This window comes from Zonotrichia albicollis, chromosome 1, assembly GCF_047830755.1.
Source record: "Zonotrichia albicollis isolate bZonAlb1 chromosome 1, bZonAlb1.hap1, whole genome shotgun sequence".
Classification (NCBI taxonomy): domain Eukaryota; kingdom Metazoa; phylum Chordata; class Aves; order Passeriformes; family Passerellidae; genus Zonotrichia; species Zonotrichia albicollis.
This window is the reverse complement of record NC_133819.1, coordinates 80,521,807-80,542,267: the sequence shown is the minus strand read 5'-3', so window position 1 is coordinate 80,542,267 and position 20,461 is coordinate 80,521,807. Positions and strand designations below refer to the sequence as shown.

At 39.4% G+C, this 20,461-nt stretch overlaps 1 protein-coding gene across 3 annotated transcripts in view; it reads left to right on the top strand.

Moving 5' to 3' along the window:
* TRIO (trio Rho guanine nucleotide exchange factor) overlaps positions 1 to 20,461 on the top strand; it is a 247,613-nt gene that overhangs the window by 199,233 nt on the left and 27,919 nt on the right. For all 3 annotated transcript variants that reach the window (XM_074545600.1, XM_074545608.1, XM_074545618.1), the window contains exons 35-36: positions 14,689 to 14,981; positions 16,591 to 16,761. In XM_074545600.1, coding sequence (XP_074401701.1) covers positions 14,689 to 14,981; positions 16,591 to 16,761 — 464 coding nt within the window. The remainder of the gene's footprint in view (positions 1 to 14,688; positions 14,982 to 16,590; positions 16,762 to 20,461) is intronic.

Genomic DNA, 20,461 nt, shown 5'->3' with positions numbered 1-20,461 from the left:
AGTAGTCTTTCATAATAGGGGAACAAAGCTTACTTGCATAACCCAGCATAACTGTAGCTATGCCATCTCTTGAACTGGCACAAATAAAAAATGTATCTGTAGTATCCCTGGCCACTGAAAAGTTAGAACTGGTAATGTGGGATTTAGGCTTAATATTCAGAGTGTACTCTAGTGCATTATTTTATTTGTAGAAGACTTCAACATTGCTTAAAGATTTTTTTAAGGAATTACAAAGTTTGGTACATTTTTCATTAAAATGTTAGAATACATGCCCAATTAATAATTATGTATTCCTGCATAATTAAATTATCTGAGGTTTTGCCCCACGTATGCATCAAGTCTGAATGAAGAAAAACTTGTTCAGATATAGGGAGAAAGAAAATAGGGCTTTGAGTAATGGATTGGCGAGAAACTACTAAAACTAATATGTAAGTATTGTATTTTTGCCTTTATCTGACATCAGTTGGAGAAAGCAGTGGTGTTGGTTGGAGGAGACCAATTCTCATGGTAATTCCACCCATTTCTGTAACTTAAAAATGCTTTGCATATGAGACAAGAGAGGCAAGATAAATACTAAAGTTGTTTATAGTTATCTAGCTGGAGAGATTGTTTCAATCTGGAACTGAATATTGAAAATAACATATTTTTTCAGTTACCTTATGAGCTGGAAGAAACAATAGCATGTATGTGTTTTAGTCCCTAAGTGGATCGTGAGAGTCTATATTTCACTTGGGAAATTTAAGAGACAAATCTCATGGATAAAATCCAGGGAATAAATGTACAACCCCCCAAGTTATCCTGAAGTTATTAACCATCTGGGAGCTGGGTTTTGAAGGAGGAAAGGTGGTTGTAGGAGTAGAGAAAGAATAGAGAATTAGCTTTGAAGAAATACATTTATTATATGTACAGTACATTGCTTAAAGGAATGTATGTGAGTCAAACTATGTTTCTTTTTTCCTCTTTCATAACATTTTATGATATATCAAGTCTCAGAAATAATTCATCCATAAAACAGGATGCTTTTACTGTAAAGTAATTGTTAGCAAATGGTGTCCAAGAGAGGATAAGAATCTCTGAGGACTGAACTCAGAGGATGCAGTGGGAGAGTCCAGTTATTACTAATGGGTTGGTGTAATTCTTGGCATAGATTCACATATACGCTTTGAAAGTCTATTCTTTTAGAATACAGATGGAAGCTGTTAAGTATGTGCTGTGTGTGCCTTTCTATCTCCACCAAGAGCATGCAGCAAAATTCCTCCTTAAACTGAGCTCATGTAGCAGCTATAAAGTTACACGTGCAAAGGTGCTGCTTCCCTGACCTCTGTGTCCTTACTCACTTGTTCTTGGCTTTTCCAAATCATTAAGCTGCAGGACTTGCCAGAGTTAGCTGGAGGTGCTGTTTCATGGTTAGTAAGAAATGAGCTCCATGTCAGGTACTGCTAGTTTATTTACCCTGTGCTTGCTCATACGATCCAGCTGCTTCTTGTGCATCGACACCAGCAGGCACACAGACAGCCAGACCTGGAGTAGATCCTGTGGGAAATGCTGCACCATTCCCTCCCACACCCCAAGATCCCCCTTAAAAAAACCACAAACAACAAAAACAATAACAACAGCAGCAAAATGTTATGAGGTACAGGAGTTTATGCAAGAAAAATTCTGATGTCCTTTCATAATTGCCATCCCTGCTTGTGAACCAAATATTCGAGACTCGGGTTTTTTGCTCCGAGTGGGTGGATAAAATCCACAGCTATCCACATTTTTGTCTCAACCACTTCCGACTTTTTTCTCCTTTAATTTGGATATATTGGACTGGACCTTTCAACTGGACTGGACTTAGTCTGTTGAAAACCTTATTTTTGTAGCTCTTAGGGGGGTTACTTGCTTTTTGAAGTAAGTCAAGACGGAGCAGCAGTGTGGATTAGAGGTGTGTATGAAGTTAACCGAGGGCAGCCTTCTGCCTCTAATCCTTAAAAGTCTGCTCCCTCCACTGCAGCACTTTCCACTCAGACTTTGTATAAGTACTGCATGAAAACAGAGTAATTTTAAATGGTTCTTTTAGCCCCAGCTCATTATCAAACCAGCTACTCAGTTCTGAGTTAACTTTAACTGAGTCTTAACTTTATTATAAAGACATAAAAGGAAAATGTATGCTTTAGGTTTATAATACAATCTTCATGTAATAAGGACTTGTAACTCCATTTTTATATTAAGAAAAAAATGTTTATATATAAGCATTTTTTGATTTTACTATGATGTCTGTATTCCTGTGTATTGCTAGTGAAGCATAATCAAAATACTTAGTGAAGAATTTCTAGATTTCTCTTCAAAAGTATGATGGAACATCATATGAGCAATCAATAGCAAGAGATTTAGTATTTCCCAGAGAGAGACCAGAAGGAATATTAATAAAACTTTGGAAAGAAATAGATTTGCATCTTTTCATATCAGAAATATATTTGCATCTTTACCTCCTTGTCAGCTGTCTGAGAGAATACCTGTATCTAAGCATCTGATGCATAGGGTTTTCTATCATGGTCAAAAATTGTATTGAATTGATGGGCTTAAGCTGAGCAAAGAAGAAATGTTCTGACTTGCAGTTCAACTTAATTTCCCTCTTGCTGTGTTACAGACAGCTCTTTCCAACAAATACTTCAGTGAAGCAGCAGCGTAAGATTGGTCTATCACTTACATAATGAAAGTTTCCTCTAGGTGCTCATTGTAGGACTAGTAATGAGCATTATGCTCATTATCTGCTTTTGAGCAGTGCTACAGGCAGCTGTAACAATCCATTGCATTTCCTCATCTAGGCTTGGGCTGACTCTCCTTTAGGGGAGGTAATGAGAGGAACAGAATTTGGGCGATAAAAGTACATCCATCCTGCTTTGAAAAGACAACATCAGTAACATTAACAATCCTCCCTTGTGAAAGTTGGTTTTCCTCACAGAGAATAGTTAAGTATGCTTGCTAAACCACTTAACTAATTTTTTGTTTCCTTGCATTTGAACGTCGGACTGGACCCCTCCAGTCAGTCTTCTTGAGTGAGTGGTTACAAAAAGATGCCAACTTACACATTATGTGGAGTACCTTGCCCTAAGAAGACTTTCATAGAGATCAGCTGTCCAGAGGCACTGTAGGAAATGCTGGGGACTTGATGAAAAGAAGAAATGTTTTTTTCAATAGAAAAATTATTAGAAGCTAATTAAATTTATTAATTTCAACCAGATAAGTTATTTGCCCCTATATTTAGGCTTACAGTTGAGTCTATAACTTTAAAAAGCAGTAATTATTGTTTTGTAGAAATTATTACAGATTTCCTTTCCTTCCTCTGCTTCGTGTCTCATTAAAGCAAGTAATAAGAATTCTGGTTTATTGCCTTTTAATTGTCTTTCAAAAGAAGTTTACTTTTTTTTTAACCTTTTTTTCCTTTTGTTTCATACATCCATATGTCCTACATACAGTTTTGGACAGCTCTCCCATGATCTTATCACATCATTTTCCTGTGGCAACTTAAGTAATATTAGATGGATGGGAGCTGGGGAATGACGTGAAGAATTGGGATTTAGATGACTTGGTAAACAAGGCAGTTCACAGCGTCACCTTCCTCCTGAGACTTTATTGGGAAAATTCAAGGAAACAAAACCAATGGAAAATTTGCATGACAAAATGTAGCTTTTTGTATGTGCATGATAGGGGCTTGATCATGCCAAAAAAAATTCAGCAGCACATATGTTATTCCTGAAGAGACTGTAGTCAAGTTAACAAACATGGCCATGATTCTGTTTTCAGTATTCAGTGTTTTATTCCATATGCAGTGTATTTGAATTGCACACTGAGGTAAAATGTCACATCTTCCATTAATTTATAGTTTTAAAATACTTTATAATAAACTTTAAAATACTTTATAATAAACTGTCTACTATATATACTACATATTTTTATACGCTTTATAACTATATGTCGTTTTAAAATACTCTATATCAAGGAGTTATCTTTCCCCTTTTAACTCAGTCTGTATTCAAAATTGATAGATTTGTTGAGCAGTATCTTCCCCTTTCCTAATCCCTTAAAATGCTTCATCCTGAAAAGGCATCTCTGCAGCAAATAGGGATTATGACTTCCAATAGCTCTCTGCTAGTCAACCTTGACGGTGAGTCTGTTTAAAAAAACCCCTTGTATTTCCAGTGTGACTGACCTTTATTAAAATCACATGTGCTCTCACTGTATTGCTCAGGTTACTGTCCCATCTGAAGAGAAAAAATATAAAACCAGTTCAGTTTCTAATCACTGTCATCTAAGTCTGCTCTTGGTAATGTGGGTATTGAGGTGGGATTGCATGGGGAGGAAGTTGTCTGTCATCACCTACAGTCATCTCATTTCACAGTGGGGAGGCTGAAAGCAGTGGCATGGCCACAAGGGCTCCAGTGTGTGCCCCAAAAAGGTCAACATTTTACGATGCAAAGTAATGTTTGTACAGTGAATTTCTATCACTAATGTCAATTAATTGGGAAAGGAGCAAACATCGTTGTATAATGAATCTCTATCACCAATATAATTAATTGGATAAGGAGGAAACGTCATTTTTTTTATCTATAGGAATTTTAGAGGACCCATTTTTATCACTATTTTAGCAATTCCCTCTTGGCTCCCAATTCCCTAAATGTCTTTCTCAATGTGTTTTTTGAGAGCTACAACAGTATAACATTTGGAAAGAGAAAATGACCAAAGTTACTGTAATAGCCCCAAAGTTAAACAGTGTGAGTATATTATTATTGAGCTTATGGCAGAGTTCCTAACTTGAGATTGATGTGTTTGTACAGCTGTTGCTAAAGCTGTGGCTCCAAACAATTGCTAGTTGTTCTAATGAGCTCTTCTGCTTTGAATCAAGGGGATGGGGGAAAAGAAAAAAAAGACTGTTAAAATTGCTGTTGGATTATTATGTGTATTTAGGTTAATGTGTAACTGCAGTAGGTGAACAGGAAACAAGTATTTTTTTAGTACAAGTAGTCTAATAACTTAGGGGTTTAAAACAAATGAAATTTGAAAAAGACATTATTTCTTTAAGTTCATTTGTTTTTGTAACTTAATACTAACACTGTGTACCTCTTTATAAACTTTAAAACTTTAAAAACTTTATAAACTTTACTAGTACACTTGAAGGTATGCTTAGCAATTGTTAATAGTATCTACCCTTAGTCTTTTAAAGTGTTTTAAAGTGTAGTTACTCATCATATATTCTGTCAGTTTTACTAGAGAATTTTTGGAGGTTTTCTCATGTGTTGGAATTTTTTAAGGCATTTCAAGAGAGAATAAAATGCATCTGCTTTCATTTTCTAGATATCACACATTCGTAAATACATTGCAGAGTACATTATTGTTGGAATTTTTTTTCAAACTTCTGGACAAAAGGAAAAAATACTTTTCGCTCAGCATTTATGCAGATTTTGTATGGAATTAGTTTTTGCCTTTGTAGTTGTGGGACTTGTTTATATTGACTGCGTGAAGTGGTGGAAGCTAATTTCCTCCCTATCTCTGTGTACATTCTCAGTTTCAGTAGTACAGCAGAATTGTGTCTCGCTTTTTCCTTTGGAGATCAGACTTGCTAAAACTTGCTTTTGCAATATCTTAGCAGTATACAACCTTTTTCTTGAAGTAGTGGGGGTTGTTTTAAAATCTGTGTAGGATCCATTCCTTCCATTGGGATGCCCTGCATTGCTGAGCTTTTGCACAGGAAAGCATGGCATGTGTTGCTTTAAATAACATCTGAGATCATGATTCTTCCTCATGCAATTTCTGCAGACTTGCTTCTCTCCCTTCCTTCCTCTACAGCTTTCTCTCCTTTCAGCAGAGCTGAGGGTTTGCTGAATGCATCCTTTTCCACCCCCTTTTGGTTGGGTGTTCTATTATCTGTATTGATATGGACATTTTTGTTTCATGTCTGTTCATAATCTTCCTCTTCTGGACTGATGCACAAGGCATATCAGATGAGCTGCTCTGCTGCTTCAGAGCTGTATTTCTAGGACTGGAGTTTATTTTTATCCATTTATGAGCAAAAATTTACAGCAAAAATTAGAGTAGCAGATGATAAAACCCCTACAGCTCAGTAACAGATGAGCAGAATTAATTGTGCAGTTGCCCCAATTAAGATCTGAAACTGTTCATCACGAATCTTGTCAGGAGTGGTTCCCATTTGTAGTGTGTGGCATACAGCTCTCTGCCATGAGCAGAGCTGCAGCTTTGCTGCTGGCATCCCTTGGCGTGGCTCCTGGGAGGTGGCTTCCACGTGGCAAGCACTGATGGATGGCTGATGGATTGTCGGCAGCCAGCTGAACTCTGTCTATTGTCTTAAGCACCAATGCTGCCTGAGAGTCCCAGGCCCAAAGTTTCTGTTTCCCTTTTTTCCATTCTTTGTCTCAGATGTCATTTCTCTGCGCTGGTGGCTTGTTTCTGTCACAGGCAGGGAGTGCTGTGCCATGGAGCAGTTGGAAGGGAGCGAGTGCTGCCAGCTCCCGCTGCTTCAGTAGCTGCCTTGTGCCCTCCACAGCTCCCTGTGCTGAGATCTTCGGCTCTCCAGCAGCAGCAGCAGTGCTGGGGAGCAGCTGTACATAGCTCCTTCAGCTCAGGGTGCTGAGGAGGCAGCAGCCCTTGGAAGTGTCATTCCTCTTCTGGAGAGCATCCATTCTTCTGGAGAGAGGGGTGGTTGTGCCTTGCCTTCATCAGTTCTTCTACTTTGGTCATCCTGTAATAGCTAGATGTATACCTGATACTGGCATCTAGCTCAAATAGCCAGATGCCAGTATCAGGTATACAGCCAGTTTAAAATATTTGTTTCTCTGTTGTAAAGCTCCAAAATGCCTATGTTTTGGAAAGGAGTAATGTAGTAGAGTCTTTGTGAAACTTTGATGAATTTGATCTTACAAGGTACCGTATTTAAAGCAAAACAGGGAAAATACATTGGTACTGTGGGAAAACCTGCTTGCTAATATAGAAAAGCAGTATTTCTCTCATTTTCTTTCACTGTTTACTCTGAAGAACTTTCTCAACTGTTTAATGAAAGAAGGGCGGCACCTTAATTTTCTTACATTACATGGTATGTGTCAGCCCCTATGAGGGAATCATTAATATGTAACTTACATCTGTCACTGAAAATCTTGCCTATTGTAGGTCTGCAGAGCAAATAATCTTCTGTGCTCCTTCACACTGATGTAAAATGATGTCCTATAAGGGGAGGCACAGGTGAAGTGTGACAGATAAGTAACTGGATGATGGCCTGAGGGAACTTGCTGGAGGTTGTGCACAAAAAGGAGAAACCTTTGCCTCAAAATTAGAAAATATTTCTGTTTTCATTAGGTCTTACATAAAAGCATGCAAGTGCCTGTGCAGTTAGTGTTCAAGGGAAATGCACACTCCCTTCCATTGGGAGACAATCATATTAAAATAATCAGGCCACTTGCTTTGATCTGTAAAGAGGATGGCTCAGTACACAGGCATAGAGTGAGAACTTGACTGAGAAACACTGCTAAATTACATAAATCTGTCCTTGGCGTGTCCTGCCAGACACATGGATGTAGCTGTCTTTAAATCTGAACAAACAGGTGGCCAAAAGAATAGAGTTGAAATCCAGACACTGCCTATTAAAATATAAGCTGCATAGAGGGAGCTGAGATTTAATCCATTAAAAGCTTGTGGTTTTCACAAACTGTGAAACTAAACTTCAGCAGTCTGTCTTAATACTTCCTACTTGTGACACAAAATGTATTTCTCTCCAGAAATAGGAGAAAATAGCAAGTTACTGCAAAGAATGAAAGGCCCCACAAAGTCCACTCTCCCTGTAGTGCTGCCTTGTGCGTGTAGCAGTATACAAGATTTAGATTTGAGGTTTTATTTCCCTGTAGTCTGAATTCCAGGAAGCACAAACAGAACTACTTTTGTTAACCTGGGAGGGTTTTTTCTGGCACACTATCATGCCTTCTTCCTGTTTAAAAACCCCAGAAAACAACAACACAAGTGTGGGATGCAAAGTTGTCCAGCAGTTCTAAGAGGAGGTTTTGTCCCATCTGAATTTTGAGGGTGTTCAGCTCACAGATAGGAGTTGAATTTGCAGCTCTCTCTGTCTACACTCTGTAATGCATGTGAAACTAGTTAAAAGCTTGAATGGAAAACCTTGGAAAACCCTGGTTTACAAAAACTTGGTTTTAAATTTATGGGGTAAGAAGGCAGGAGAAGGTACTAAGAAAAAATAAGAACATGATAATAGTATAAGTGTGTTAAACCTTTGAGGCATACGCCACTGATTTTTTAATTCAAATGAAGAGTGTATTCTTTTTGCTTTTACTCAGGGGTTTTTGTGATTCTTTTCTCTAGAGCAATTGCAAGTATGTCTGTTGAATGACTTTTCTCAGTATTAGAAAGACCTTTGGAAGTCATTAAGATGACAGTCTTAGGGGCAGTGTTGGGGTTTGTTTTTTTTTAATTGCTTGTTGGGCAGTTTAGTGTCTCATTAAGAGAAGCTGAAGACTATCTAGCCTCAAGCTTAGAATTCCAGTCTATTTGATGTCAAGATAATCAGCCTTTGATGACGTGGAAGACATAATTATTGCATCCATGTAAATTAAAATGCTCTGGACTAGTGCCTGTATCAGTCAAAATCAATATAGATAATTTATTAATCAGGGAACATGTGCTAAGGAGTTGAACTCTTTGTCTATTCACATACTTAAAAGATTACTAACTGGTATTTCAGCATAGCACAGAACAGGAAATAAATGACAAGAAAGGTTTGTTGACCAGAAGTGAAGGCTCTGTTCCACTCCACACACAAAAATGATTGAGGGATTGTCTTCTATGTATTGAGTACTAGCTTTCTGCATTTTGTGATTTTTTTTAATTATTTTTTTAAGAAACTAGTTTTATGTAAGTTCCACCTACCTTGCAGGTGAAGTCTGTGCTTCCCAAAGGGCCTGATGGAAATGCCCTGTTTGCAAGGCTGATAATGCTTTAGCTGCATTGGCTTTAAATAGTAACTGCTGTTATGAGGGCTTTTTTAAAAGTTGAAATACATCTAATGCTTTTTGATGTACATTCCAGTACTGGTTTGCAAAAAATAGGCAGCAAGGATATTTTTAAGAGGATTCCCAGCAGGAGAGAAGTGGAATTCTCAACCCATACAAAATTATCTGAATGGTCTTGTACATGGCAGATTGGTAACCTCTTATTCAAAAGCAGTTCCCAGGCAGAAACTGCATGTGTACATGACTAAAATAATCCTTGCACTCTTTTTTTTCCATGCCTTCCTCATCTCATCTAATAACAAGTGATCACTGTGTATGCAGGCAGGTTTTTATGAACTTTTGTCATTAGATGCTTGTCAGCTCTACTTTGCATATTAAACCTTCAGATGCATCACTGTAGATTTTTGCTCTCTGTGTTTTTGTACCAACAAACAGCCATTTTCCCCAAACACTCATAATGTACCTGCAGCAGATCTTATTGATCAGCTGGTTGGTTGGTTGAATGAGTTTTTGTTCCTTAAAGTCCATGGTGTATGGCAGATCTGCAGTGGCAGAATGACATGCCAGTCAGGGTTACTAAGTTTGCTTTGCTCCACTTTTCAGTCTTTGCCCATCACTGTTTCAGAGTCCAGAATCTGTGAAATGTTCTTATTTTTGATTTTGGAACATTTTGTGTTTAGAGGTGCAGAGCATTGAGCAGATTTAGTTTGATTCCATAGGTAAAGGAGCCACGCGTTCTGTAGCCACTTGCAGTAAAACTCAAAAAAATAGCAGTATGGAAATAGTTAATATGAAGCAGAGTCTTTCAAGTCATCAACTAGCTTAACATGGCTGATTTATTTTTTAGGGAAAAAAGCAGTTTATTAATCACAGATGTGCATGTTTCTAGTGTTAAGAAAGCTGGGACTAGAATGAGAATTCCCATTTCCCTTCCCATTTCAAAAATTTGCCTGTTTGTTGGAGGTAACTTTATCTTCTAGTTTGAGGGGGTCAGAACCCATGCTGCCTGCCCTTTAGCTTCAAAAATATATTTATGGACTCTGAGTGAACCCTCTGACCTCACTACCAGAGCAACATATGTGGTTTTTGCTTTCAGGGAAATGGCAGTTAAATGCCTTCTTTTCTTATTGTGGCTATGAATTATAAAACAAAGCCCATCCATTAGGGCTTTACTTTATTGAACTTTATTGAATTGCAAAACTTTCTCTTCTTGAGTGATTTTATTAAATTCAATGGTTTCTTGTTGGGTTGGTGTTGCTGTGTGTGATCACTATATGTGTGTTGGGTTTTTCTTCTCTCCAAGATGTCCATCTGTTTCATTTATCTTTTTTTCTAAAAGGGAGTCTGATTTTCACTAGAAACTTTACTGTACTTGAAACACATTTGGGGTTAGCATACCCCCAAATTTATTCCATCTGTTTTGGTTTTAAAATTCCATGTTCTCAGTTCAATTTTGAATACTCCTTTTTTCCTCTTAGTGTGTCTTAGAGATAAAATATTCTTGAGCAACGCCAGAAAAACAATTTTCTATGTAGTCATAAAGGAAACAAAGCTGATTTAGTGTAAACAATCCCAAGCTTGGTAATCAATCAAACCAAGTCTGTATCCCTAATTATATAGATAGAAGTAGTTTATAGTGATGGGACAGGGAGAAATGAGACACTCCCATGGGGTTCCTCTCACAGCGAAGGTGAAAGGTCTTTCTGTGCTCTTGAAAATGCTTGTACTGGATATTGATATTCCCTAATGCTTCAATCTGATAATGCCTCTACATGAATACATCAACATGGGCACCCAGGTTTTGTACATGACTGTGCTTTAGTATTGTTACTGGGGTCCTGAGGAAACAGATGGGAGTGAGTAAGTGAAAAATCTGGATGCCTGTTGGCTGGGATGGGATGGGAAAATAGATGGTATAGGGTCTCACTGGGAAAACACTGACATGGAATATTTCTAGCAAGTGTTAACTCAGCTATGAAGTTTTAGAGATGTTTTATGCAAATTTAAGGAAGGGCAAAAAGTCATATCTGATCTTTTAAGAGACCCAGTGGGCTGGTATTCTTTTCAGGTTAACACTGATGATTTTAAATCTCCATTTTTAATGCTCTGTTTAATAAAATTTGATCTTTGGGCTGATGCTTTTATAGCAATGAAGTATTTTTATTTATTTTAAAAAGAGATGTTATCAATGCATACAGGTATCTTAAGGGTGGATTTCAGGAAAATGGGTCCAGGCTCTTTTCAATGTCCCGTGACAGGGGCAGGGGGCAGTGGGCATAAACTGAAACACAGAAAGGTCCATGTGAAAGTGACAAAGGGCTGCTTTACTTTGGGGCTGGCAGAGCACTGAAACGGTTTGCTCTGAAAGGTTGTGGAGTCTCCTTCTCAGGAGATACTTAAAACCTGTCTGGATGCAACCCTGTAGACCCTGCAGTGGGCAGGGGTTTTCCTTCTCTGAGAGATTTCAGGCTTTAAAGAGCAAAGTGGAACAGTGCTATCATTTCAGTGTACTACTTACATGATGTCCACTTTTGTGATTCCCTGAAGCCCTAATAATACTTCAGTAAGGATTTCATACTAAGTCATGCAGAAGGGAAGATAAGAAGCAGTTACATGCTGCACGCCAAATGAAAACTAAAGTTGTGTGGGAGGATATGGCTGAAGTATGTGCTGCAGAACATGTCTGGTTTACATTGTTTTGTCTCTTAGATCCTCTCTGCTTGAGCACAGTCTACTTATTTCTCTGTGCTCTTTTCCCTTCTGCTGCCCACAAACTCTTGGCTGACTTGGGTTAAGAGTTAGGAGTGGTACAACAGAAGTACAGTCAGACAAAAATACTTGCCTTCCACAGTTTCAGGGCCTCTGTCCTGCACTGCTTGGTTTTACAAGAAATTCCATAATTGCTAAGTGTAGCTTGTCAAAAGGATGTATGAAAATCTGAGGAGGTGGAACACACTTGATAAAAAGAAGGGGTTTATTAACTGGAAGTATGTTACATGCTTAGGAATAGGCACATTTATGTAAAAGTCGATTGTATGCAATCAGTTACTGCACCACCATGCTGCCTTTTTGTTAGAAAGAAATAATTGCAAAGGAAAGAAATGCAACAGATATAAAAATACAGAACAGTACATGGTGGACTTCTGCAAAGGCTTTATTTTTTCTTCTTATGTAAACGAGTGAACATTCTCTATTTTATTTGCGTGGAAGGAACCTTGTATGAACTGTTATTGAGAGGAAAACTATATACAAATGAAAGAAAAATTTGGCTGAGTAGTTATAACATCTTCAAGCTTGATGTTTTGGAAACAAGGCATTTAGTTTGTTAGCTTTAAGAAATCTTAGTCTTTAAGAAACGTATCAAATACACCACCACTGTTTTCTCATCTTCTGTAATCTGCTAGCAGAGTAGCAGAAGGTTATTTATTGAAATACCCATCAGCTGATTTTGCTGTGATTTCTGAAACAAGGCATCTGATAATAATTAAAAATGCATGATGCAGTAAAGGTAAAGATAGGTTTGGTGAAAGAGCAGTCAAACTAAATTCTTACAGAGGTTTTATAGGAGATTGCTTGGATTCCTGTGGAGAGATTGCAGATGGTTGCAAGTTTTGTTTGGAATTTTTTTAATAAGCAGATCAGGGTTTTTTTAATAAAGTCAAAAATCTCTCATGATGTGGATGCTGATGGCTAGTAGGTTTGCTTTTCTTGCATGTGTGCTGAGAACCCTTGAGCAGTAATCCCAGTGCCTTGAGGGATACTCAGACTGAAAGTTGAAAACCATTGTTATAGTTAATTAATTTCTTCCTTATGCTTTCCACTTCAGCAAGAAAATAATGTAGCAGTTCTTAGCACTGCTCTCCCAAGGTTTAGAGACAGACACATATAGTGTTGCTCTGCATCTGCTTTTTTGCTGATACCCATCACTTAAAGCCTTGAAGCCAGGTTAATGGCACCATATGAATTCTCCTTACCCATGTGCCTGACAGCTACAGCTGTTACTGGAGGATAATTCTGCAGGTGTGACTTGGTTTAAAGAGTTAGCAGCTAGCTTGCTAGACTGAAAGTATGCCTTATAAAGTTTGTTTATCTTCAGCTTTGTGGAAACATGATGAAACTGGTGGTTAACAGCAATTAGTATGTGTGTGCTCATACAGTATAAGCTGCAAATGTTCTTGGCATCTGAGCTGATGTATCTTAATGGTGACATGCCATGGATTTTACTGGAACAGAGAAACATTTTCATAAACAGCATGATAGATCACATTTTGGATTCCTAGGAGAGGGTGTCCTTTGTGAAACAGCTTGAACATGAAGGAAAAATAAAAAGTCCTATCTTTTTATATCCACATTTTATGTGTCTTTCCCCATCTCCATTCGAAACCATCATTTATGCTTAGTGCTCCTTGGAAATGGAACAGCCTCACATATTTGTGTGTGGATCCAAGCATTTGGATGTTTATGATTAAGTGCATTACTACATCAATGTGACCATATTATTCCAGAAATTTCAAACTATCTCTGGTCAGACTGGCAATACACCTCTTAGGGAAAAGCTGCCAGAAGAGGTGACCTGAACATCTGTGTCAAGCTTCAAGAAGGAGCACAAGCACTGCATTAAACTCCCAGCAGTAGAAACATTCAACAAAACATTTTTTATGTCGTCCTTATGTAAACTATCTGCCTGCAAAAGCGCATACACAGGGAGGAAAAAACTCCCATATTTAATAACCTAGGATAGCCTTGCTAATACATGAGTGGTAGACAATATTTATAAGAGTGGTGCTACAAGAATGTTTCCAGGCCTCCACCCCCCAGAAAAGTGTATTTTTAGGAAAAGAGAGTTGCTGGGGGGAACAGCATTGTGCTGCATGGGGAAGAAAAGAAATCTAGTCTCACACCAGCTAAGCAGTGGGTGTTCATCATAAGTATACAGTCCTGGTCAAGTGACAGGAACCTTGGTGGGAAAGTGTTTTTGACCTCATGCCCATTAAACTATGGCTTGAGAAAAGTGTATCCTTTGTTCCATTACAGAACTTCAAGTGTGTCATGCTGAGAACTACTGCTGATCTTGAGATTTCAGCAAGTGGGCTTTTAAACATTGCTATGTGCCTTTTTAAGAAACAAACAAAATAAAGCCAAAACTCAGAGAGAATTTAAGCAAAAGACAAGGATTTAACTGTCTTCTGGTTTCTTCTTCCCTCTATCCCAAGGGTAGGGGAAATATATAAATAATGGAAGTAATTGGAGCATTTGTAATTAAATTTGGTGTTTGAAAAATGATTTGCTTATCTCATTGTGGCAATTGTTACCCTTCATCTTTGCTCAAAGCAATAAGCATTAAAAGATAAAACAAGCATATCTTCCCATAAAGTTACATGACATATGGAAAGTATAATTCACTATCTAATAAGTATCAGCAGTGGGAAGTAGGAATTATAGTTGAGGCAGGAACAACTTAATGAAGCTTGACTGTTCTAAACACATCAGTGGTGCTTATGCGTGGATGGCCATGAACACTGATAGCTGCGGTCTCATTAAAGGCCAGGCTACCTCAAAAAAATTGTCTCATGGATTTGTCCATAAATTCAATTCCATATCCATTATTATATACATCCATTTGCCTTGTTTCTCACTTGCTTCAGCTTTAAAGTGCTCCCCTTGTTCTTTTTTCCAGACTCCCTTTCGGTGTCCAGCAATGACGCCAGTCCTCCCGCTTCCGTAACGTCGCTTCAGCCGCACATGATCGGTGCCCAGAGCTCGCCGGGCCCCAAGCGCCCTGGCAACACCTTGAGGAAGTGGCTCACCAGTCCTGTGAGGCGCCTGAGCAGTGGGAAAGCAGATGGGCACGTCAAAAAACTGGCCCACAAGCATAAGAAAAGCAGAGAGGTGCGGAAGAGCGCCGATGCTGGCTCTCAGAAGGACTCCGACGACAGCGCTGCGACCCCACAGGATGAAACTGTTGAAGAGGTGAGTGCTCGAGGCAGCTGCCCAAGACTTGTGTGCATGTTTTCCAGGGAAATAAATGTTGGCAGGTTCAGGTTGTCTCCTCACTTGACTGTCCAGCAGTCAGGAGCAAAGTGTAAGGTGCCCTGTGCTCGTTCTGGATCCCTGTACTCTGCACCAGGGACAGTCTGTGCCCCGTGAGTGTTAATGAAGCTCTGTGAAGCACCTGTAGTTTAAAAAGAGAAACTGGAGAATAAAAAGTTGTCCTTTGGCTTTACTCTCTTACGCTAATTAGTACTGACTTTTACATGTGAGTGAAGGTGCTTCAAGGTCTGCGAAAAACCAGGTAATTTTGTATTTCCTTTGCTTTTCTTGTTGATGGATCAGGGAGAGTGTAGGGAGAGCTGCTTAACTGCTCAAAGCTCTAACTGCACCTTGCATAAGGGTCAGAGCACAGAAAAATTACTGGCTCTACGATGCAGGCCAGTTAACACTAGTCAAATAATATGCATGGCAGTTTTCGTTGGAGAGAAGGAAATTGTAAACTGTTCCAAATTTTACCACCAAGGATGTCTACTGAGGGCTTCCCTTCTTCCCACAAACATCTGCCTCTCCTTCCAAGTCTGGGGCTCTTGTATAAACAAAGCTGGCCTCCAGTTAGGTGCAGACAAGAGCCAAATTCTCTGTTACAAACCTATGGTTCAGGCTGAAATGAATGTGATGTTATTGTTCCAAGGGCACAGCTGGGTGCATGTTATTCCCTTTTATTAGATTGACTCTGACTATTGGTTTTGGTTCTTAACCATCCAGAAAAGTGGTCTCAGTTGCCCAATTTTTTATTTATTGCTGCTTTTTTTTAAATTCCTCCCAACATATTTTGCTACACACTTGGAACATTAGTGAAGATCCACAGTAAATGTAGGGAAAGGGAAGACAGAAGACTTGGCAGCATGATGAAGTGAGAGATGTTGGTTAGGAATGAATACTGGCCTCTGACCTTGAATGTCAGGCTGTAGAAAGAGACCCTCTGTGCTGCAGTTGTAACATTGTTTTGGCAGTATCTGTTATTCTGCAGTTCTGTGAGTGAGGGGAAGAATTTAAGGCCAATGCCTTAAAGTCAGGAAAAAAAGTAACAATCTATGCTGTCTTCCTGCAAAGGCAGATAAATTATTCTGTGAGATCAGTACATTAAACTTTCGGTACTTGAAATCAGAGTTCCTTGTGAAGGACAGAAAGGATAATTGATTGAATATTTCATGTTGTAATAGAGTTTTTTTTATGTCCTCCAAAAGTCTTGCTGTGATACAGAGCAGAGCAAGATACATATTTCAGAGAGATACAGACTTCTCTTTGCAGAACTGAACTTGGAAAACAAATATGGCTTTCATAACACTTTCCTGTAGTAAGTTTCAGCTGAATGTCTTTTTCTTAGTATTTGAATTCTTTTGCTTTTACCAGACGTTGAAAACTCTTTGGCATCTGCATTTCCCCCCTCTGTTAAGGAGTGTTTGAAGGAGCATCTTGACTTGTTGGGAGAGGGCTGAAACTACAGAATAGTCTTAAAAGGAGCATGTGATAACAAGCTTCATGCTGCTGAGATAACAGAGCTTGAACATATTGATGTTGTTTACAGAGGGGTCGGAACGAGGGGCTGAGCAGTGGCACTCTCTCCAAGTCATCCTCTTCAGGCATGCAGAGCTGCGGGGAGGAGGAAGGCGAAGAGGGAGCAGATGCTGTGCCACTGCCTCCTCCCATGGCGATCCAGCAGCACAGTCTGCTCCAGCCCGACTCGCAGGATGACAAGGTAGGAGCAGGACTGGGGGAGGCTTCGCATGATGAGATAACCTCTGCTTGCACAAATCTTTCTTTTCTTCCAAAGGTCTAAAAAGTGTACGTAATACAGCTTTGTGGTAGACAGAAGTAATCACTTTTGCCCTCTAGACAACTTTAAAAGGGTGTTCTATGATAAGAGCATGAATTAAATCCTTCTCTATTTTAAAAGTACAAGTGTAGAAATGTTTCTGCTAGCACTTTAAATGTGGAAATGAGCTGCTTTGTGTGCTCATAGGATGGTTTACATCACTTTGGCTGATGCCATATTTAGTGATTAGAGTCTAATTGTTTTATAATCATACCTTTTCTTTTTCTTGGTTTTTGTTGGGTTTTTTGGGGGGAGCAGGGAGAGGGAAGGTGGGGAGGCCTAAGAGAAAGGAATTACCAAATAAGGGTAATAATTGTCATGGTTTAACCCCAGCAGCAGCTAAGCCCCACACACTGTGGGGCAAATCAGGCGCCGAATCAGGCAAATCCCTTGGGAGACTCAAAGGGAAAGAGTGAAAAAACTCTTGGGTTGAAATAAAGGTAGTTTAATAGGTAAAGCAAAAGTCATGCACACAAGCAAGGCAGCACAAGGAGTTCATTCACCAGTTTCCATAGACAAGGAGGTGTTCAGCCAGCTCCTGGAGAGCAGGGATCCATCTCATGTAGCAGTGACTTGGGAAGATAAACGCCATTGTTCCAAATGTGCCCCCTTTCCTTTTTCTTCCCCCCAGCTTTATATGCTGAGGATGATGCCATGTGGTCTGGAATATCCCTGTGGTCAGTTGGAGTCGGCTCTCCTGACTGTGTCCCCTACCAGCTCTTTGTGCCCCCCCATTCTCATTGCTGGTGGGGTGGGGTGAGAAATAAAAAAGGCGTTGGTGCTGTGTGAGCTCTGCTCAGCAATAGCTAAAACAACCCTGAGATATCAGCACTGCTTCCAGCACAAATCCAAAACATGGCCCCATACCAGCTACTGTGAAGAAATTTAACTCTGTTCCAGCCAAAAGCGACACATAATCCATCTGTTTTTCACAAACAAAGGCAATTAAAATTGACGGTAAAAATTTCGCACCAGTAGTAAAACTTTGGATGTAGGTAGTAACTGCATGAAGCAAATCTTGATCTGTTTTTCTTTAATGTTATGATGATCATACATTATGAGAGAGTTTATTTCAATTTTGAACCGAGATAAGATATTTAAGGGACAAGTATCAGGTCTGGAAATAGAGGGGTTTAAAATTGAAATAACTGGGACTTGTGCAGCAAATATACACTTTGTTTTCTTGCCATTTTGCTCCTTAAAATTTTTAATTTTGTAAAATTGTAATCTACAGCACTGAATATTGTTAGTGAATTCTGAGATTTCTTGCTGTCTCTTCTCAGTGGTGCCGATGTTATTCATAACTTCAGTGGATCTTATTTATTTTTTCTTTCTTTTTTTTTTCCTTTTAAAAACACTGCCTTTCAGTGGGAATCTTACTCCTTCCTGAAGCTGTTGTTTGTAGGGTCAAAATTCTTATAATGTGCATGTTTTCTTATTTGACAAAGTTTTCTTACTTCTTTTCTTATTTGACAAAGTGTAACATACAAGTTGAAGAGTTAATATATTGGGAAATATTCCTGAAACAAAACAAGCAAAAATAGGCAGCCCTCAAAGCTGAGAGAATGTTATCTTGCTAGAACAATCTCAGTTTTAGATTTAGAAATAAGATGAAAATAATGTTGGTGAAAATATGTTTAAGCTCTTGCTGATGAGCTGCCATATTTGCATGTTCCTTCAGTGACAGAAAACAACTGATATACAAATATTATAACAAGTTTTCCACAGAAAAATTAATTTGGTTAGAGACTTCTTTACATAGCAAGAACACTTACGTGAAGGGATATGTTTGTAAGCTAATGTCTGCTTAGTTGTGTATTTCTGGTTCAAAGTCAGACCTGTACTACAGTGAAGACTCTTTAAGTACCTTTCCATCTCCAGTTTTATTTTCACTGCTATTGTGGTTTAAACCCAGCCAGCCACCAAGTACCACCCAGCTGTTTGCATACTCCCCTGCCAGTGGGATCAGGGAGAGAATGGGTCAAGTAAAGACAGAAAACATGTGGATTGAGGTTAAGCAAAAGCCATGCACACAAGCGAAGTTAAACAAGGAATTAATTCACTGCTTTCCATGGTCAAGCAGGTGTTCAGCTCTCGCCAGGGGAGCAGGCCCCCATCAGGTGTAACAGTGACTTGGGAAGACAAATGCCATCATTCCAAATGTCCCCTCCTTCCTTCCACTTTTTACACTGAGCATGGTGTGACATAGTCTGGAATATCCCTTTGCTCAGTCTGGGTCACCTGTCCTGGTGAGACCCCTTGGCATCTCCTCCCAAGCAGCCCCAGCTTCCTCACCAGCAGGACAGTACAAAAAAGCAGAAAAGGACTTGGCTCTGTGTGAGCCCTGCTCAGCAATAACAAAAACATCTCCACGTTATCAACACTTTTTTTAGCACAAATCCAAAATGCTGCCCCATACCAACCACTGTGAAGAAAATTAGGTCTACCCCAGCCAAAACCAGCACAACTTGTTAAAAGGTTAACATGCACCCACATCAGTAAATGCATGTTGGGGCAGTTTTTAAAGTAGGTGAAACTACATTTAGAGAAGACTTCAGAGAAGTTAAAACTTGATAAAGTTAAAATTATATCATAATTATTAATATAAAATTATACCATAATTTTTCAAAGCATGTAAATAGGGATTCTTCTGCAATATGGTGTTATTATGCAATATTTACCCTTCATGGTGGGAGGCAAAAGGTCCCCTCATGGGGCGTCCTGGGAGGTTGTGTGCCTCCCTGAAGTCCACACACCACCAACTTCTAGCACCTAAAGTAAATGCTTTGTTGGAACACAGAAGTGAGAAGCCAGAGCAAAGTTTTACCCAGGAGAGGGTAGTTGGCTCTCTTGATAGAGTTACTGATTAATAAATGGCTTGCAAACAAGTTCCCAGTTGTCTGTCTTCTGGGTGGAGTCCTTCTTCACATTCCTGCCATGCTGGGTGGTTTCTTGGGCTGCTCAGCTACTCCGGATCTCAAGGAATGTCTCCTCCTTTCTGTGACCTCAGAGACTTGGCGTTCCTATCTGCCTCCCGGCCAGCATTTCTTCCTCTCCAGAGCTCCTGCTCAGTGCTGAAAACTCCCTGTTTGCTGGGTTTATCCTTTCCAGCCTGCTGTGGGCTCCTAGCAGCACCTCATACCTGCATGAGCTCAGTTGCTCCCTCCAGCTTTTCCTTCTTTTTTGGGCAAGGGATGTGTTCTGTTCCCAGAGTACATCATCAGGAAAGTCACCAAGGAGTTTTATGTATGCAGCTCCTTCTTTTTCAGATTATATGTGATATAACCATAGGCACTGGAAATCACAGTTCTGAAGTTTTATTTCGCATCCCACATACCCCAACAGAGCAATAAAAGAGACCATAACCAGAACCTGATTTCAACACTGACAGTTGTTTTTTAAGAGTAAGCTGAGCTCTGCACCCAAAGTGGAAACCCACAAGCAGGCACAGCTGTGGAAAACCTGGTCAACAGTCAGATGTCAGGAGCATGTAAATTGCCTAAAAGACAGGCCAGCTTGTGGGATTGCTCAGTTTTTGGTGTGCATGCAAACATCATGTGTTAGGCCATGTTGATTTGTCTAA